The sequence below is a fragment of the Archocentrus centrarchus genome, chromosome 21 (assembly GCF_007364275.1).
Source record: "Archocentrus centrarchus isolate MPI-CPG fArcCen1 chromosome 21, fArcCen1, whole genome shotgun sequence".
Taxonomy (NCBI): Eukaryota; Metazoa; Chordata; class Actinopteri; order Cichliformes; family Cichlidae; genus Archocentrus; species Archocentrus centrarchus.
In genome coordinates this window covers 796,883-814,330 of record NC_044366.1, presented here as the reverse complement: position 1 = coordinate 814,330, position 17,448 = coordinate 796,883, and the positions used below count along the sequence as shown (strand labels likewise).

Here is a 17,448-nt window from a genome sequence, read left to right as displayed (position 1 = left end):
AAAAAAAAAATCAACTATAAGCAGACAGTTCATATGTTACCTGTAATCTTTGTCCCAGCCTTAGCCTCCAGCGGGACACCCACTCCATACTCATTTTCTCCAATGACTCTGAAATAATAGATGGCTCCCTCCTGGAGGTCTTCCACCTTGTAAGTCAGAGTGCGGCAGTTGCTGGTCACAGACACCCAGGCTTTCTTACTGGCCTCACGTTTTTCAACATGGTAGGCTTTTACTGGATCACCACCATCATTCTCGGGAGCCTCCCAAGTGAGGGTTGCAGAGTCCCTGGTCACTGAAGATACTTTAACATTGACTGGGGGTCCTGGGGAGTCGAGCACCTTGACAACTATGGGCAATGTTGCTTTTCCCAGTGGTGATTCAATTGTGACAGTGTATTCTCCAGAGTCATTTCTAGTTGACTTCTCAATAGTCAATGAAGTGCTGGACTCTGCTGATTCAATGGTTCCTCTGACCTTCAGATCAACACCCTCCTTAGCCCATGTTACTGATGGCAAAGGGTTTCCCTTGAATGGCACATTAAGAGAAAATGCTGTGCCATGTTTAGCAACAAGTACTTTACGTATCTCAGTGTCAACATCAAATGATGGTTCTACAGTTCTGTCCTTCGCTGCAGCTGCATTTGAATATGGACTACGCATACTGCTGCCAACTTTACTGATTGCTCTAACACAGAATTCATATTCTGCATCTGTCTTTAATCCACCAATGGTGAATTCTAAGCTTTTTGTAAGAGGGATGGCCTCAACCCATCTTGCTAGTTCTTCAGGTGACTCAGGGACCTCCTCTTCCTCCTCATATTCTTCCTCTTCTACCTCTGTCTCTGGTTTCCGGATGTAGTCTCTGTATTCTACACTGTATCCAAGGATAGGAGCACCACCATCATCTGTTGGTGGTTTCCAGACAATAGACACACTGTCTTTGGTTGAATTCACAATCTTTGGCTTGGTTGGACGAGAGGGAACGACCAAGGGATCTGCTGCTCTGAACGTTGCAGATGATTCACTTGGAGGGCTTAGACCAGCTGCATTTTCAGCATAGACTCTGAAATCATATTCACAACCCTTGCGCAGTTTGGTTACTACTGTGGTACATTCAGGAACTGGATGTTTGTTCACACGGACCCAGCGCATGCTTGTCTTCTCACGTCGTTCAATCACATATCCAGTAATGGGACTGCCTCCATCATTGGCTGGCTTGCACCAGGTGAGAGTCATTGAGTCTCCAGTTATGGTAGTTACATCAACACTAGCTGGAGCAGTGGCAAATGTGTATGGATCTGTAACCTTTATAACATCACTCTCCAGAGCTTCACCAACACCATGCTTGTTAACAGCCAGAACCCTAAAGATATAGTCATTGCCCTTGAGCAGGCCTGTGACTTTAAAGTGTGTTTTTGTGATATCTGTCTTCACCAGTGTCCATGACAGCCGACTGGTCTCACGTTTTTCAACAACATAATGAGTGATGTCTGACCCACCTGCCTCCTGAGGTGGACCCCATGACAAAGTGCACTCTGTAGCTGTGACACCTGTGATCTGCAGAGGTCCTGCTGATGGTCCTGGTCTATCTAGAATCACACAATTTATTGGCATGGTAACTGTTCCGGCAATATTTTGTAAAGTAAGGGCATATTGTCCAGAATCTCTTCTGATGCAATCCTTCACAGTGACACATGTGCTGGTGTCAGTCGAAATAATTTGGATTCTGGCTCGTAGCTCAATCTCTTTGCCATCCTTGGTCCAAGAAATGACAGGGGCAGGACGTCCCGCAAAATCTGCATTAATCTTTAGAGTTTCTCCTGCTTTCACAAACACTGTCTCTCTGAACTTGACATCAATCATAATGCGTGGTGGATCCACATCATCCCTAACAGTGATGGGACCAGTATTGTCTGATGGTATACTGAACAGTCCAGCTGCATTCTTTGCAATTATACGGAAATCATACTGGCTGTTCTCTGTAAGGCCTGTCACATCATAATGGGTCTCAGGTACATTAGTGAAGTTGCACCTTGTCCATCGTCCTTCAGGAAGGTCTCTGCGCTCAATTATGTAGCCAGAAACCTTTGCTCCACCATCATATTCTGGTTTGTCCCATGACAAGGAGACTGATGTTCTGGTAATTGCAGTGACAACAGGTGTACCTGGAGGGTCACATGGATCTCTTGCTGCTACAGCTTCACAAGCCTTGCTGCATTTACCAATACCAGCAATATTTTCAGCATACACACGGTATTCATACATCATACCCTCTTCAATTCCACTGACTTTGTATTCTGTATCTTTGATCATTCCTCTGTTCATCTTTGTCCAAAGAATGCTAGAACGCTCTTTTCTCTCCAGGTGGTAGCCCAGAACAGGACTACCACCGTCACTAACTGGCTCATTCCAGGTCACCAACATAAAAGACTTGGTAGCCAGTTTCACTATGGGTGTAGAAGGAGGTCCCGGTTGTTTGAAACTGTACTGAGCAGTGATTCCAGGTGAATCAAGGTAGGTACTCTTTCCATAGCGGTTAACTGCATAAATGCGGAACTGGTACTCTGCTCCATGTGTCAGGCGTCCAGCTTTGAATGATGTTCGAGCAACATTACTTGCTACCATCTGCCATTCCTGTGTGTTTGTGTCTCTCTTCTCCACAATGTAGTTGCTGATGGAGCAGCCACCATCGTATTCTGGTGGGGACCAGGAGAGGGTGATGCTGTCTGAAGTCACTGCATCCACTTTAATTCCTTTAGGTGGACCTGGTTTATCAAGAACAATGACTCCAAGATCTGCTGTGACAGTTCCTGCTGTGTTTGCCAGAGTGATTTCATACTTCCCAACATGTTCCTTCTTAGCCTCTTTGATAATGATTTTGGATGAGGCTGCAGTGTTTAAGATAGTCACTGATGTTGTTTGCTTCAAAGGAAGGCCATCCTTCTTCCAGGATACAGCAGGCTTTGGTCGGCCTCTTATTGGAACCTCAAGAGTGAGGTCATCTCCGGCCTTTACACTGTATGTGGTAAACAGTAAATTTATAGATGGTTCAACTGCTACATCCTTTGCAACCACAGGCAAGCCAAGATCCTTTGGCTCACTCTTCCCTTTCTCATTGACTGCAACAACCCTGAATAAATAAGCTTCATTTGGAGTTAAATTAGGAATAGTTGCTTCTGGTACCTTAACTGTACATGCTGTGCCCCATTTATCCCCACTCTTAGGCTTAAATTCTACATTGTAGCACATTACTTTGCTTCCACCATCATGAGCAGGTTTTTCCCAAGTCAGTGACACGCTGGTCTTGGTCAAATCTACAAGGGTAACCTTGTTTGGTGGCAGAGGTACCTCAGCCACTTTCACTTCTTTGGTTTCAACCATCTGACCTTGGCCATATTCATTAACAGCACAAATTCTAAAGTAGAAATTTCCACCTTCTGGCAGGTCTTCAATCTTAAATGAGTTTGCTGTGCAGTTGCTGGTGACGGCCGTATAGGCCTTCCTAACAGACTCTCTCTTCTCTATAATGTAGTTAGTGATTTTTGCACCACCATCAGTAAGTGGAGCATCCCAGACAAGAGTCACTGAATCCTTCTTTAGCTCCTTCACAGTAAAGTTTTGTGGTGCACTTGGTGTATCCAAAATTCTCACTGCAACAACTGCAGATTTTTTGCCACTGCTGTTTTCTAGTGTTAGTGAGTATTTGCCACTGTCAAAACGATTAACATTGTCAATGACAAGCATGGTGTATGAACTGGTAGTATCGATTACAGCACGCTCTGTGAGGACACCCTCCACTTTGTCCCATTTTACAGCAGGCTTAGGCCTTCCTCTGATGGTGACAAACAGACGTAGTGTTCCACCAGCACGGACAGATACAACCTTTCTGAGTTCAGCATCCAGCTCCATCTCCGGTGCTTCTGCCCTGTCAGAAGTTACCACTGTACCATGGACATTAGCAGCCTCCCCCACACCCTCTGAATTAATAGCATAGACACGGAACTGGTATTCGCCACCCTCCTTCAAGTCTGTGATAGTGAGTTTGGTGGCTTGAATGCCACTGGGTGGTGTGCACATTGTCCATTCTTTCTCAACTGGAGCTTCCACTGCAGGTGCTATTTCTGCCTCCTCTGTTGACCCAGGCATTGCTGTGTATTCCCTCATTTCAACAATGTATCCCTTGATATAAGCTCCACCATCAAAGTCAGGTTTCCCCCAGGACAGAGACACAGAAGACTTTGTGTAATCTGTTACCTTAGGATGGTGTGGAGGTCCAGGTGGTGTTGTTGCATCAAATGCCCTGTAGAACAGGGACAATTCACTGAAATCTCCCATTCCAACCTCATTCTCAGCAGCAACACGGAACTCATAGAAGTGATCCATGATCAGACCGGTGACTTTGAAGTGGGTGTCAGTCAGCTTTTGTCTGTTGCATTTTGTCCACCGTACACTGTCCTTGTCACGTTTTTCAAGGTGGTAGCCTCCAATTTCCGCTCCACCATTCTGTTCTGGAGCTGTCCATGACAAAACCATAGAGTCCTTTGTGATCAGACTGGCTTCTGGAGTTCCAGGTGCACTAGGAGGCTTATAAGGATTGCGTGCAATGATGGGTTCACTTTCAAGATAATCACCAACACCATATTTGTTCACTGCTCTGACTCTGAAAATGTATTCATCTCCAGGAAGCAAATTTGTTACTTTATGGTATAGACCCTTGATATCTGGTGCAGCCACTGTCCAGGACAATCTGCTAGTCTCTCTCTTCTCCAGTACATAGTGAGTGATACTGGCCCCACCATCTAGAGCCGGCTCAGACCAGGCAAGGACGCACCTGTCGGCCATGACCCCAGTAGCCTTCATGGGTCCAGTGGGTGGACCTGGTTTATCAAGGACTTTAACTGTGATAGGGAAGGATTTTGTACCACCCAGATTTTTGAGGACAAGGTCATAGTGGCCACTATCAAGCTTGGTTACATCTTTAATGTTTATGGCTGCACGTTTCTGTGTGGTTTTCACTTCAATGCGCAAGGCTTTGTCCATTTCTTTGCCCTCTTTTAGCCAGAGTACCTCAGGAATTGGTTTTCCATAGATATCTGCATCAAGAAGCAAATTTTCTCCAGCATTTACAACAATAACGTCTTTGTATTTGGGATCCATTGAGGCCCTTGGTGGTTCAATTTCATCAGTAGCAGTAATAGGTCCAGAGCTGTCAGACGGTTCACTAAAGACTCCAGCTGCATTTCTTGCAATAACTCTGAATTCATATTGCTCATTCTCTGTCAGACCAGTGACAGTGTACTCAGTCTCAACTATATTGGTAAAGTTAGCTCTTACCCAGCGTCCATCAGGGGAAGAAAGGTCTTTCCTTTCCACAATATATCCATTCACTTTGCTACCACCATCATACTGAGGCTTAGTCCACTGAATCTTGATTTGGTTCTTAGAAATAGATACAGCTTCTGGAATACCAGGAGGATCACATGGGTCACGAGCAACAAAAGACTCAGATACTTTACTGCATCGGCCAATGCCAACAATATTTTCAGCATAAACTCTGAATTCATACCCAATACCCTCCTCAAGGTTGCAGATCTTGAACTGGGTATCAGTGATGAGAGTCTTGTTTAGTTTGTTCCACAGAATGCTGCTTCTTTCCTTGCTTTCCAGATGGTAGCCAATAACTGCACTTCCACCATCACTGACTGGCTCATTCCATTCAATGATCATCATTTCCTTGGTTGCAGATTTGACATATGGTGTCCCTGGAGGCCCAGGTGGTTTGAATGGATATTGCACCACAATGGCCTTGGAATCCAGAGGTACACCCTTTCCATATCGGTTTTCAGCTGTGATTCTAAACTGATACTCTGCACCTGTCTTCAGCTTGGTGACCTTAAAAGCTGTTCTAGCTAGCTGCGTGGTGACTGTTTGCCATGTTGTAGTGGTTGTGTCTCTCTTTTCCACTATGTAATTCTTTACTTGGCATCCACCAGTGTATTCTGGGGGCTCCCAGGAGAGATGGACAAAGGTGTTGCTCACTTCAATAACCTTGACTGGACCTTTTGGTGGACCAGGCTTGTCGAGGATAATGACAGCCACGTCCTCTGTGATTGTCCCAGCAGTACTGGTTGCTGTAATTGTATATTTGCCAAAGTCGTCCTTGCATGCCTCAGTAATTTCAATTCCAGTTGTTGTTGAAGTGTTTATTATATTGACTCTTGATGTCAACTTCAAAGATTGACCATCCTTGGCCCAGGCGATCTTAGGTTTTGGCTTGCCAAGAACAGGGAACTCTAACTTTAGGTCTTTTCCAGCTAATACAGTGTAAGTGTTGAATTGCATTTTGATGCTTGGCTCAATGGTCATGTCATTGGCAATTACAGGTGCAGCAAGTGCTTTTGGCTCGCTCTTTCCCTTCTCATTGAAAGCAATGATACGGAATAGGTATTCCATTCCAGCTGTGAGGCCTGTGACAGTACCCTCACATGTCTTTGTATTTGTTGCAACTCCCCACTTATCTGTACCCTTAGGCAGCATCTCAATTAGATAGCCAGCAATTCTACTACCACCATCATGCTCAGGTTTCTCCCAGGCCAGTGAGGCACTGGACTTTGTGACATCAGTGAGGAGGACCTTTCCAACAGGCAGTGGTACCTCCGAGGCCTTGGAAGCAGTCTTCGTTTCTACCGCCTGACCGATTCCATATTCATTCTCAGCCATGACTCTGAAATAATACATAGCACCTTCAATCAAGTTCTCAACTTTGAATGTTGTTTTGGTGCATTTTGTGGACACATTTGCATATGCCTTTTTCGTTGATTCACGTTTGTCAATGACATAGTTCTTGATTTTGGCACCTCCATCAATCAGTGGAGCATCCCACACAAGAGTGACAGAATCCTTTCTGACTTCTTTAACAACAAGGTTCTGTGGGGCCCCAGGTGCATCCAGGACTTTAACTGCAACAAATTCAGACACTGTGCCACTGCTGTTGGTCAGAGTCAGGGTGTATTTTCCTGAGTCGCTTCTGTCACACGAGTCAATGGACAACTGTGTGAAAGTGTGAGCTTTCTCAACCACTGGTTTTTCACTCAGGTTTCCTTCATCCTTAGTCCACTTAATCTCAGGTGTTGGTCTGCCCTTGAATGGAATACTAATTCTAACAGATCCACCTGCTTTCACTACGATGCCCTTTCTCAGCTCAGAGTCAAGGTGGATCACAGGTGGTTCCACCCTTTCTTCAGGCTTAGCTGTTCCAGAGAGAACTGCTGGCTCACCAACTCCCAGTTTGTTCAGAGCACACACTTGGATCTTGTATTCCTGGCCCTCAGTAAGCTTTGTAATTTCATATTTGTTGACACGCAGGCCAGTTGGAGGAGTAACCATAGTCCATTCTTCCTCTTCAGCCTTGCAGACTTCAACAATGTATCCTTGAATGGCACTACCACCATCAGACAGAGGCTTACCCCATGACACAGTAATAGAACTCTTTGTTGAATCAATCACATGCACATATCCTGGGGCTCCAGGTTTGTACTTGGGATCACAGGCCTTGTAGTATGAACTTGCAAGGCTTGGCTCTCCCACTCCTACTATATTCTCAGCAGCCACTCTGAACTCATACTCATGGCCTGTGGATAGGCCTGTAGCTCTAAATGAAAGATCAGTAACCTTCTGTCTGTTACATCTGGTCCATTTGATCCCAGCTCTGTCTCTCTTCTCAATTACGTAATTGGTAATTTCACTGCCGCCATCAGACTCAGGCGCAGACCAAGAGATGGTCATACCATCATGGGCAATGTTAGATACATCCTCAATGTGTGGTGGACCAGGAGGAACAAATGGAGTCTTCATTATCACTGCACCAGACTCTAGTGGCTCACTTATACCATGACTATTAGCTGCCATGACACGGAACATATACTCATCACCTTCCAGTAATTTGGTAACTTTGTAGCATGTGGTGTTACAGCTGCTAGAAACAACAGTCCAAGCTAAACGGCTTGTCTCTCTTCTTTCAATGATGTAATGTGTAATAGGACTGCCTCCATCATGTAGAGGGGGACGCCATACCAGTGTGCATCTATCTTCAGCAACTCCAGTGATGTGGAGTGGTCCTTCACATGGGCTAGGCCTGTCCAGGACCAAAACCTTAAATGGAACAGTTTCACTGCCAGCTTCATTTGTCAGCTGAAGCATATAAATGCCACCATCAATTCTAACGGAGTCCTTAATGACAATCATTGCATGGTTTTCTGTGTTTCTGATCTCTAGTCGAAGTGTGTTCTCAATTGGTTTGTCATCTTTGAACCACTGGATTGTTGGCAGTGGCTTGCCACGTACATCAGCATCTAGCTTAAATGTCTCTCCAGCATTGATGATAATGGTCTTGGTGAATTCCGGGTCAATGGAGAATTTTGGTGCCTCCACCGCATCACTTGCAGTGATAGGTCCACTATTATATGATGGTTTGCTGACAGTGCCAACAGCATTTTTAGCAATGACTCTAAAGTCATACTGTGCTTTTTCAGTCAGACCAGTTACTGTAAACTGGGTCTCAATCACATTAGTAAAATTTGCCTTTACCCACCTGCCCTCAGGCAGATCACGCTTTTCCACAATATAGCCAGTGATATTACTGCCACCATCATATTCTGGTTTAGTCCACTGAATGACAATAGTATCTTTGGTCACATGGATGGCCTCTGGTGTTCCAGGAGGATCACATGGATCACGGGCAACACAGCCCTCTGAGACTTTGCTGCTCCTGCCAATTCCAACAATATTTTCTGCATAAACCCTGTATTCATACTCAACACCTTCCTCCAAGGGGTAACTCTTGAAACTAGGCTCATGGATAAGAGTCTTATTGATCTTGACCCAGAGAATACTATTCCTCTCTTTCCTTTCAAGATGGTAGCCAAGAACAGGACTACCTCCATCTGTGACAGGTTCATGCCACTCAACAACTTGGTGGTCCCTAGAGAGGGAAGAGATAAAAGGAGTGCCTGGAGGCCCTGGCTCTCTGTATGGGTACTGAGCAACTACAGCAGATGAATCAAGACCATGGCTTTTGCCATAACGATTCTGGGCAATGATCCTGAACTGGTACTCAGCTCCAGTCTTTAGTCTAGACACTTTAATGGTCGTTCTGGCCCAGTTGATGCTAACATTTTCCCATGTTGTAGTAGTGGTATCTCTCTTCTGTACAATGTAGTTTGAAATTTGGCATCCACCATTGTGTTTGGGTGGGTCCCATGATATAGTGACACTCTGTGTTGTGATTTCATTGAATCTCACAGGGCCACATGGAGGGCCAGGTTTGTCAAGTACAATAACTTCAATTGTTGTGTCTTTCTTTCCAACTGAGTTTGTGACATTTATACTGTACATACCACCATCATCACTTGCTGCCTCCTTTATGCTTAGTGTTGTATGTGTTGATGTATTGAGAATATTAACTCTTGTAGTAAACTTCAAGGGAGCTCCATCTTTAGACCATGTGATGGTAGGTTTAGGACGTCCAAAGACAGGAATGTCAATGTTAATGTCTTTGCCCACATGAACACTGTAGCTGCTGAATGCTGGGCGGACATCTGGCTCAAAGACCAAGTCTTTGGTCATCACTGGCCCAGAAAGGACTTTAGGGTCACTCTTTCCTTTATCATTGACAGCTGTAATTCTGAATAGATACTCCTCTCTGGGGTTCAGATTGGAGACTGTAGCCTCCATTGTCTTAAATGTGTTTACAGCAGACCATTTGTCTTGGCCCTTCAACTGCACCTCAAGCAGGTACTGCATGACCCTGCTACCACCATCATACTCTGGCTTCTCCCAGGCCAGAGATATACTTGTTTTTGTCTGATCTGTAACAATCAAATTCTTTGGAGCCTGGGGCACTTCTGAGATCTTAAGAGGATCAACAATTGCTGCAGGCAAGCCAACACCATGAGCATTTTCGGCAAGAACACGGAAGTAGTAACTGTAGCCCTCCTGGAGTGGCTCGATCTTCCATGAAAGAGCATGACAATTTGTAACAACAGCTGCAAATGTTTTAAGTGTGCTTTCTCTCTTTTCAATAATGTAGTTCTTGATCTTGGATCCACCATCCAACAGAGGTGGTTCCCATTCCAGTGTTACTGACTGGTTTGTAATTTCTTTCACTTTAAGATTAACAGGAGCACTAGGTGTGTCAAGGACACGGACAACAACAAATGCAGATTTGGTTCCACTTGAATTCTCTGCAGTGACTGTGTATTTTCCACTATCATTTCTGCTCACCTTATCAACCACAAGCAAAGTATAACTGCTGGTTATCTCCACCTGAGCAGTCTCTTTAAGGGCAGCTTCATCTTTGTCCCACTTTATGGTAGGAGTGGGCCTTCCTTTGACAGGGATAAAAAGTCTAAGGGAAGCACCAGCTTTAATGGTCACAATCTTTCTCAGTTCTGGGTCAATGTCAAGGTCTGGCTCTTCTGCTCTGTCCTGAGCAACAACAGTTCCAGACACATCAGCATGCTCACCAACTCCTACTTTGTTGACTGCACATACTCTAAATTTGTATGCCTGGTTTTCCTTCAGATTTGCAACTTCAAACTTAGTCTTCTTAACACCTGTAGGTGGTGTGCACATTATCCATTCTTCAGCAGGTGCATCTGTGGCAGCTCCTTCTGCAGTGGTAGAGCAGCACTCAACGATGTATCCTTGAATCTCACAGCCTCCATCAGAGATGGGTTTTCCCCATGACAGGAATACTGAAGTTTTTGTAGTGTCAGTAACTCTTGGATTTTGTGGTGGACCAGGTCTAAAGATAGGATCAAGAGCTTTGTAAAAAACAGTTGAGGAGCTTGGCTCACCAACACCAATAGCATTCTCAGCCGCAACTCTGAATTCATAATTATGGCTTTCCAGGAGTCCTGTGACCTTAAAAGTCAAATCAGTGACTGTTTGCCTATTGCATCTAGTCCATCTTACACCCTCTTTGTCATGCTTCTCAATTATATATCCAGTGATAGGACTGCCACCATCTTCAGAAGGAACCTCCCAGGTGAGCAACATTGAATCCTTTTTAATATTTGAAACTTCCAAGTTCTTGGGTGATCCAGGTGGCATGTATGGATCCTTGATCAAGACGGCGGGAGATTCAAGTGGTGCACCCACTCCAAATTGGTTGACAGCATGGACTCTGAAGATGTATTCATTTCCCTCCAGGAGCTTAGTAACTTTTAGACAAATATTCTCCACTTTTGGGTCAACAACACTCCAGATTAGCCTGCTTGTCTCTCTTCTCTCCACAATGTAGTGAGTGATCTTGCTGCCACCATCCTGCAATGGTGGTTTCCATGCAAGACTGCATCTGTCTTTGGTTATTCCTGTGACAACAAGAGGCCCTTGTGGTTCTCCAGGTTTATCTAGAACAACCACATTGATCTGTACAGTCTTTTCTCCTCCTGGATTTTTCAGCAGCAAAATGTATTGCCCTCCGTCAGACAGTTTAGCTTCCTTGACAGATATAAAAGCTTTGGTGGGTGTGTTCTTAATTTCTCTATGAATTGTATTGCCCAGTTCCTGCTCTCCCTTCATCCAGTGGATAGAGGGCAGTGGTTTTCCATGAACATCTGCATCAATTTTGAAGTTGTCTCCAGCACTGACAACAATAGTCTTTGTATACTCTGGGTCAATGCTGATACGTGGTGGCTCAATCTCATCTCTGGCAGTAATCGCACCAGTGCTGTAAGAAGGAATACTAAAAACACCAGCAGCATTTCTGGCAATGACACGGAACTCATATTGATTGCCCTCCACAAGGCCAGTTGCAATATATTCTGTCTCAATTACATTAGTAAAATTCGCCTTCACCCAGCGACCCTCGGGAAGTTCCTTCTTTTCCACAATGTAGCCTGTAACCTTTGCACCACCATCATACTCAGGTTTGGTCCAAACAATAGTCACTGAGTCCTTAGTTATCTTTGTTGCCTCTGGGGTACCAGGTGGATCACAAGGATCTCTAGCAATGTATCCCTCAGACACTTTACTGACTTTGCCTATTCCAACAATGTTTTCAGCATAAACTCTGTATTCATACTCCATGCCTGGTTCCAGACCACTGGTCTTAAAAGTTTGGTCAGTAATAAGAGATTTGTTAAGCTTGACCCACAGGATGCTGTTCCTCTCTTTCCGTTCAAGATGGTAGCCCAAGATAGCGCTCCCACCATCAATGACAGGCTCGTTCCAGATCACCACCATGCTATCTTTGGTGCAAGCTGCAATGGATGGTGTTCCTGGGGGCCCCGGGAGCTTATATGGGTATTGCGCCACAATGCATGATGACAGAAGAGCTGGGCCTTTTCCGTATCTGTTTTCTGCAGTAATTCTAAACTGATACTCAGAACCTGTCTTCAGCCTGCCTGCCTTAATTTTGGTCCTTGCCAGGTTGGAAGATACAACCATCCAGTTAGTGGTAGATGTGTCTCTCTTTTCCACAATATAGTTTTTGATGGTGCAACCACCATCATACTCTGGTGGATTCCAGGCGATGGTTATACTGTCAGAAGTGACCTCCTCTACCTTAACTGGACCGCCTGGTTGACCAGGTTTGTCAAGAACAACAATGCCAATATCTGCTGTAGTCTCACCTGCTGTGCTGCTAAGAGTAATAATGTAGTGTCCAACATCATCTTTAGTAGCTTCTTTTATAGTAAGATTCATCATTGCATCTGTTGCACCAAAGTTTACTCTGGTAGTTCTTTTAAGAGGCTGGCCATCCTTTACCCAGGAGACAGTTGCTTTGGGGCGTGCAACATAGGGAATCTCCACTGTCAGATCTTCTCCTGCCAACACAGTAAATGTGTTGAACAACATTTTGACAACAGGTGCAATAACAAGGTCTTTTACAATCACAGGAACTCCAATTTGACGTGGGTCGCTTGTTCCCTTTTCATTTCTTGCAGCTACACGGAACATATATTCTTCACCTGCACTTAGTCCACTAATAGTAGCTTCAGTTTCTTTTACAATCAGAGCTTGCGTCCACTTGTCAGCACCCTTAGGAAGGATCTCAACAACATAACAGCCCACTCTACTGCCACCATCATGCTCGGGCTTCTCCCAGGAGAGAGTGACACTGTTTTTGGTAACATCCCTAAGAGTGATTTTGCCAGGAGGCTGTGGTTTCTCAGACACCTTAACTGATTCACCAGTCTCAATGGGCAAGCCAATGCCATACTCATTCTCAGCTAAAACTCTAAAGTAATAGTTGCATCCTTCCAGGAGCTGGTCAACAGTGAAGGTGGTTTGATGGCAGTTAGCACTGACTGTGGCATATGCTTTCCTTGTAGACTCACGTTTTTCAACAATATAGTTCTTAATCTTGACTCCACCATCATTCACTGGTGGATCCCAAGTCAGAGTCACAGCATCCTTTGTTACAGCAGTAATCTTCAGATTCTGTGGGGCACTTGGTGTATCAAGCACTCTGACTTGGACTGTAACTGTCTTGGAGCCAGAGCTGTTTTCAACAGTAAGATTATACTTTCCACTGTCAAATCTGTTGACATTTTCAATTACCAGTGATGTGTATGATGATGTGCTGTCAATGGTTGCCCTCTCAACTGGCTCCCCATCTCCTTTGGTCCATTTAGCCTCAGGGGGTGGCCTGCCTCTGATAGGCACAAACAGTCTAAGTGAGCAGCAAGCTCTAAGTCTGACAACTGACCGAAGCTCAGCATCCAAATCAATCTCAGGTGGGAGAAGCCTGTCCTCTGCCTTAGGATTGCCAGGTACAGATGCTGCCTCTCCAATTCCCTCACTGTTAACAGCAGAAATGTTAATCATGTACTCCTGATTCTCTTTCAGATTAATAATGGTGAATGAGGTAGCAAGAAGACCTTCCTTTGGTGTCACAATGGTCCATTCCTCCTCTTCCTTCTTTTCAGATGGGATGCATGTCTCTACAATGTAGCCAGTGATTTCAGAGCCACCATCATATGCAGGTTTGTTCCAAGCAATGGTAATTGAAGACTTGGTTGTGTCCAAGATTCTGGGGTTGCATGGTGCTCCAGGCTTGTATAGTCCATCAGTGGCCTTATAAAATGGACTAGAGACACTTGGAGCACTCAGTCCAGCAGCATTCTCAGCAATAATTCTGAATTCATATTCATGTCCAACAACAAGACCTGTGGCTTTGAACTGTAGATCTTTGACTTTCCTCTTATTGCATTTGACCCAGCGGAGGCCCAGTCTATCTTTTCTTTCAATATTGTAGTTAGTGATGGGAGTTCCACCATCACTCTTAGGTGCTTGCCACATGACAACCATTGAATCTTTAGTAATAGCTGTCACCTCCGGATTCTCTGGAGGATCTGGAATCACATATGGGTTGTCTGCAATAGTGGGTTGTGATTCAAGAGATTCGCCGAGTCCATATTTGTTCACTGCCATTACTCTGAAAATGTATTCATTTCCTTTGAGCAGCTTAGTAACCTTGTACTGAGTAGCTTGCAGGTCTGAAACAACACTGGTCCAAACCAGTCTGCTTGATTCACGCTTCTCAATCACATATCCTTCAATCTTGGAACCACCATCATCTGCAGGTGGAGCCCAAGAAAGTACACAGTTATCAGCTGTGACATCAGACACCTTAAGAGGTCCAACTGGTGGTCCAGGTCTGTCAAGCACTTTAACATTAAAGATGTGCTTTGCAAATCCACCAACATTAGTGGCAGTCAAAATGAATTCACCTCCATCTGACCTGATAGAGTCCTTGTTGGTTAGAGTAGTTGTCAGTTCAGTGAACCTAACTTCCAGTTTCATTGTATTCTCAACTTCCTTTCCATTCTTGGTCCAAACCATAGATGGGGTCGGTTGACCAGCAATATCAGCTCCAAGCTTGAAGGACTCTCCTGCCTTTAGTAGAACAACATCCCTAAAAATGGCATCTACCATAATACGTGGTTCGATAATATCATCTTTGCAGATAATTGGATCTGAAGGCTCAGAAGGTATGCTCACTGCACCTGCTGAGTTCCTGGCTATGACACGGAACTCATAAGAGGCATCCTGAGTCAGTCCACTAACAGTGAATGTGGTTTCAATTATGTTGGTGAAGTTGGCTCTCATCCAGCGACCGGCAGGCAGTTCTCGCTTCTCCACTATGTACCCAGTGATTTTGAACCCACCATCATACTCAGGCTTTGTCCACTGAATAGTAATGGCATTCTTGTTGACCAATATTGGCACAGGTTGACCTGGTGGATCAACAGGGTCCAAAGCCAATATTGGTTCTGAGGCCTTGCTGGGTTTACCAATTCCAGCCTTATTTTCAGCCATGACACGAAACTCATAAGCAATTCCATCTTCAAGTCCATCAGATTTAAAGATATTTCCTTTCACAATACCCTTGCTAATCTTATACCAAATTATGCCACTTCTTTCTTTCCTCTCAACGTGATAACCAATGACTTCATTTCCACCATCAGACACCGGCTCATTCCAGCCAATTGTTATTGAGTTTTTGGTAAAAGCAACAACACTAGGAGTACCAGGAGGACCAGGAACTTTGAATGGATAGGCAGCTACCACTGCCTCTGAAGTTATAGGAGGTCCAACACCATATCTGTTCTTTGCCTTTATTCTGAACTGGTACTCTGATCCAGTCGTTAACCGGATGGCTTTGAACACCGTGCGGATGACAGCAGAAGACAACTCAGTCCATGTTTGGGAAATAGTGTTTCGTATTTCAACAACATAGTTGTTGATGGGAACCCCTCCATCATTCTCAGGAGCTTCCCATGAAAAGGTGCAATAGGTACGTGATATTTCCATAATCGTAACTGGTCCTTTGGGTGGCCCAGGTACATCATGAACTTTGACAATGATGTTATCTGTCACAGATCCAACAATATTCTTTCCTGTCACGGTGTATATACCACTGTCAGCTCTGGTGCATTCATTGATGCTGATAATGACAGTAGCAGCAGTAGTTTCTACGTTGGTCCTCTGTGTGAGTTTCAGGGCCGCCCCATCCTTCTGCCAAGAGATAGTTGGTCTAGGACGTCCCATAACTGGAATTTCAACCTTGATGTCTTCTCCTGCCTTCGCAATAACAGTCTTCTGACAAACACCACGCAAATCAAACTCAGGCAAAGAAGTAGAATCCTTGACAATGATGGGTTTGCTATCACGGGGAACACTTCTACCAGAGTGGTTGACAGCCATTACACGGAAAATGTACTCCTCATTCTCATTGAGATTCTTCACAGTGAAATCCATGGTCTTGATTGTTGTAATATGGGCCCACTGATCAGTTCCCTTCTTTTGGGCTTCCAGAACATATCCTGTAATTCTGCTTCCACCATCATGTTTAGGTTTGGTCCAAGCCAGGCTTACAGAGTTCTTGGTGATATCAGTAGGTATAATGCTCTCTGGAGAACTTGGTGTCTGGGATGCACGGATTGGGTCAGAAGTTTCAACTGCCTCACCAATGCCATACTCATTCTCAGCAGACACTCTGAAATAGTACTCACAACCTTCACTCAGGTCTCCAATTCTGACTGAAGTGGTTGTGCAATTTGTAACAGCAGTAGCAAAAGCCTTGCGTGTTGATTCTCTCTTCTCAATTATATAGTTTGTGATCTTTGCTCCACCATCAATGAGAGGCATTTCCCACTGAAGTGTAATGCTTTCTTTGTCAATCTTGATTGGTTTGAGGTTAAGTGGAGGCCCAGGTGAATCCAGAACTCTCACATGTATGTCAGCACTCTTCTTTCCAGCTGAGTTTTCAAGGGTAAGCTCATATTTGCCTGCATCAGTTCTTGAACTTTCAGGAATGATTAGCATTGTAAATGCTTCAGTGCTATCAATGACTGCACGTGGAACAGATCCACCTTCCTTGGTCCAGGTGACTGTAGGTGTAGGACGTCCCTTGATTGGCACAAAAAGGCGAATGGAGCAGCCAGCTCTGACAACAAGAGTTTTTCTCAGCTCAAGATCAAGCTCCATTGCAGGTTCAGCTGCATGCTCCACAATCTCAGTGAATTCCTTAGTTTCAGCAGGTTCTCCTGCTCCTTTAGCATTCACAGCACTAATTCTGAAGCAGTATTTTACACCAGTTTCAAGCCCAGGAACAACAAACTCTGTGATCCTAAGTGGAGACGAAGGGGTATCTTTAACCCATTCTTCTGTTCCCTCCTTTTTGTGCTCAATGACATATCCAGTGACTTGAAGTCCACCATTATCAAGAGGTTTTCCCCAGTTCAGAGTGGCAGTAGTTTTGGTTGTGTCTGTAACTCTTGGATTGACTGGAGGTCCAGGTGGATCTATCAGATGTAAAAGAAATTAGATTTTTTAAATAAATATAGAAGATAAAGAAAACAGAACTGTTGTTTAAGTATCTTAGCATTTGAAATAATATATCAGAGTCTGCCAACCCTTTGCTTTTTACACCTGAAAC

At 44.5% G+C, this 17,448-nt stretch overlaps 1 protein-coding gene across 1 annotated transcript in view; it reads right to left on the bottom strand.

Annotated features, from left to right (window-relative positions):
* ttn.1 (titin, tandem duplicate 1) overlaps nt 1-17,448 on the bottom strand; it is an 81,444-nt gene that overhangs the window by 30,998 nt on the left and 32,998 nt on the right. The window contains exon 54 of the mRNA XM_030758077.1: nt 41-17,314. Within this exon, the coding sequence (XP_030613937.1) occupies nt 41-17,314 (17,274 nt within the window). The remainder of the gene's footprint in view (nt 1-40; nt 17,315-17,448) is intronic.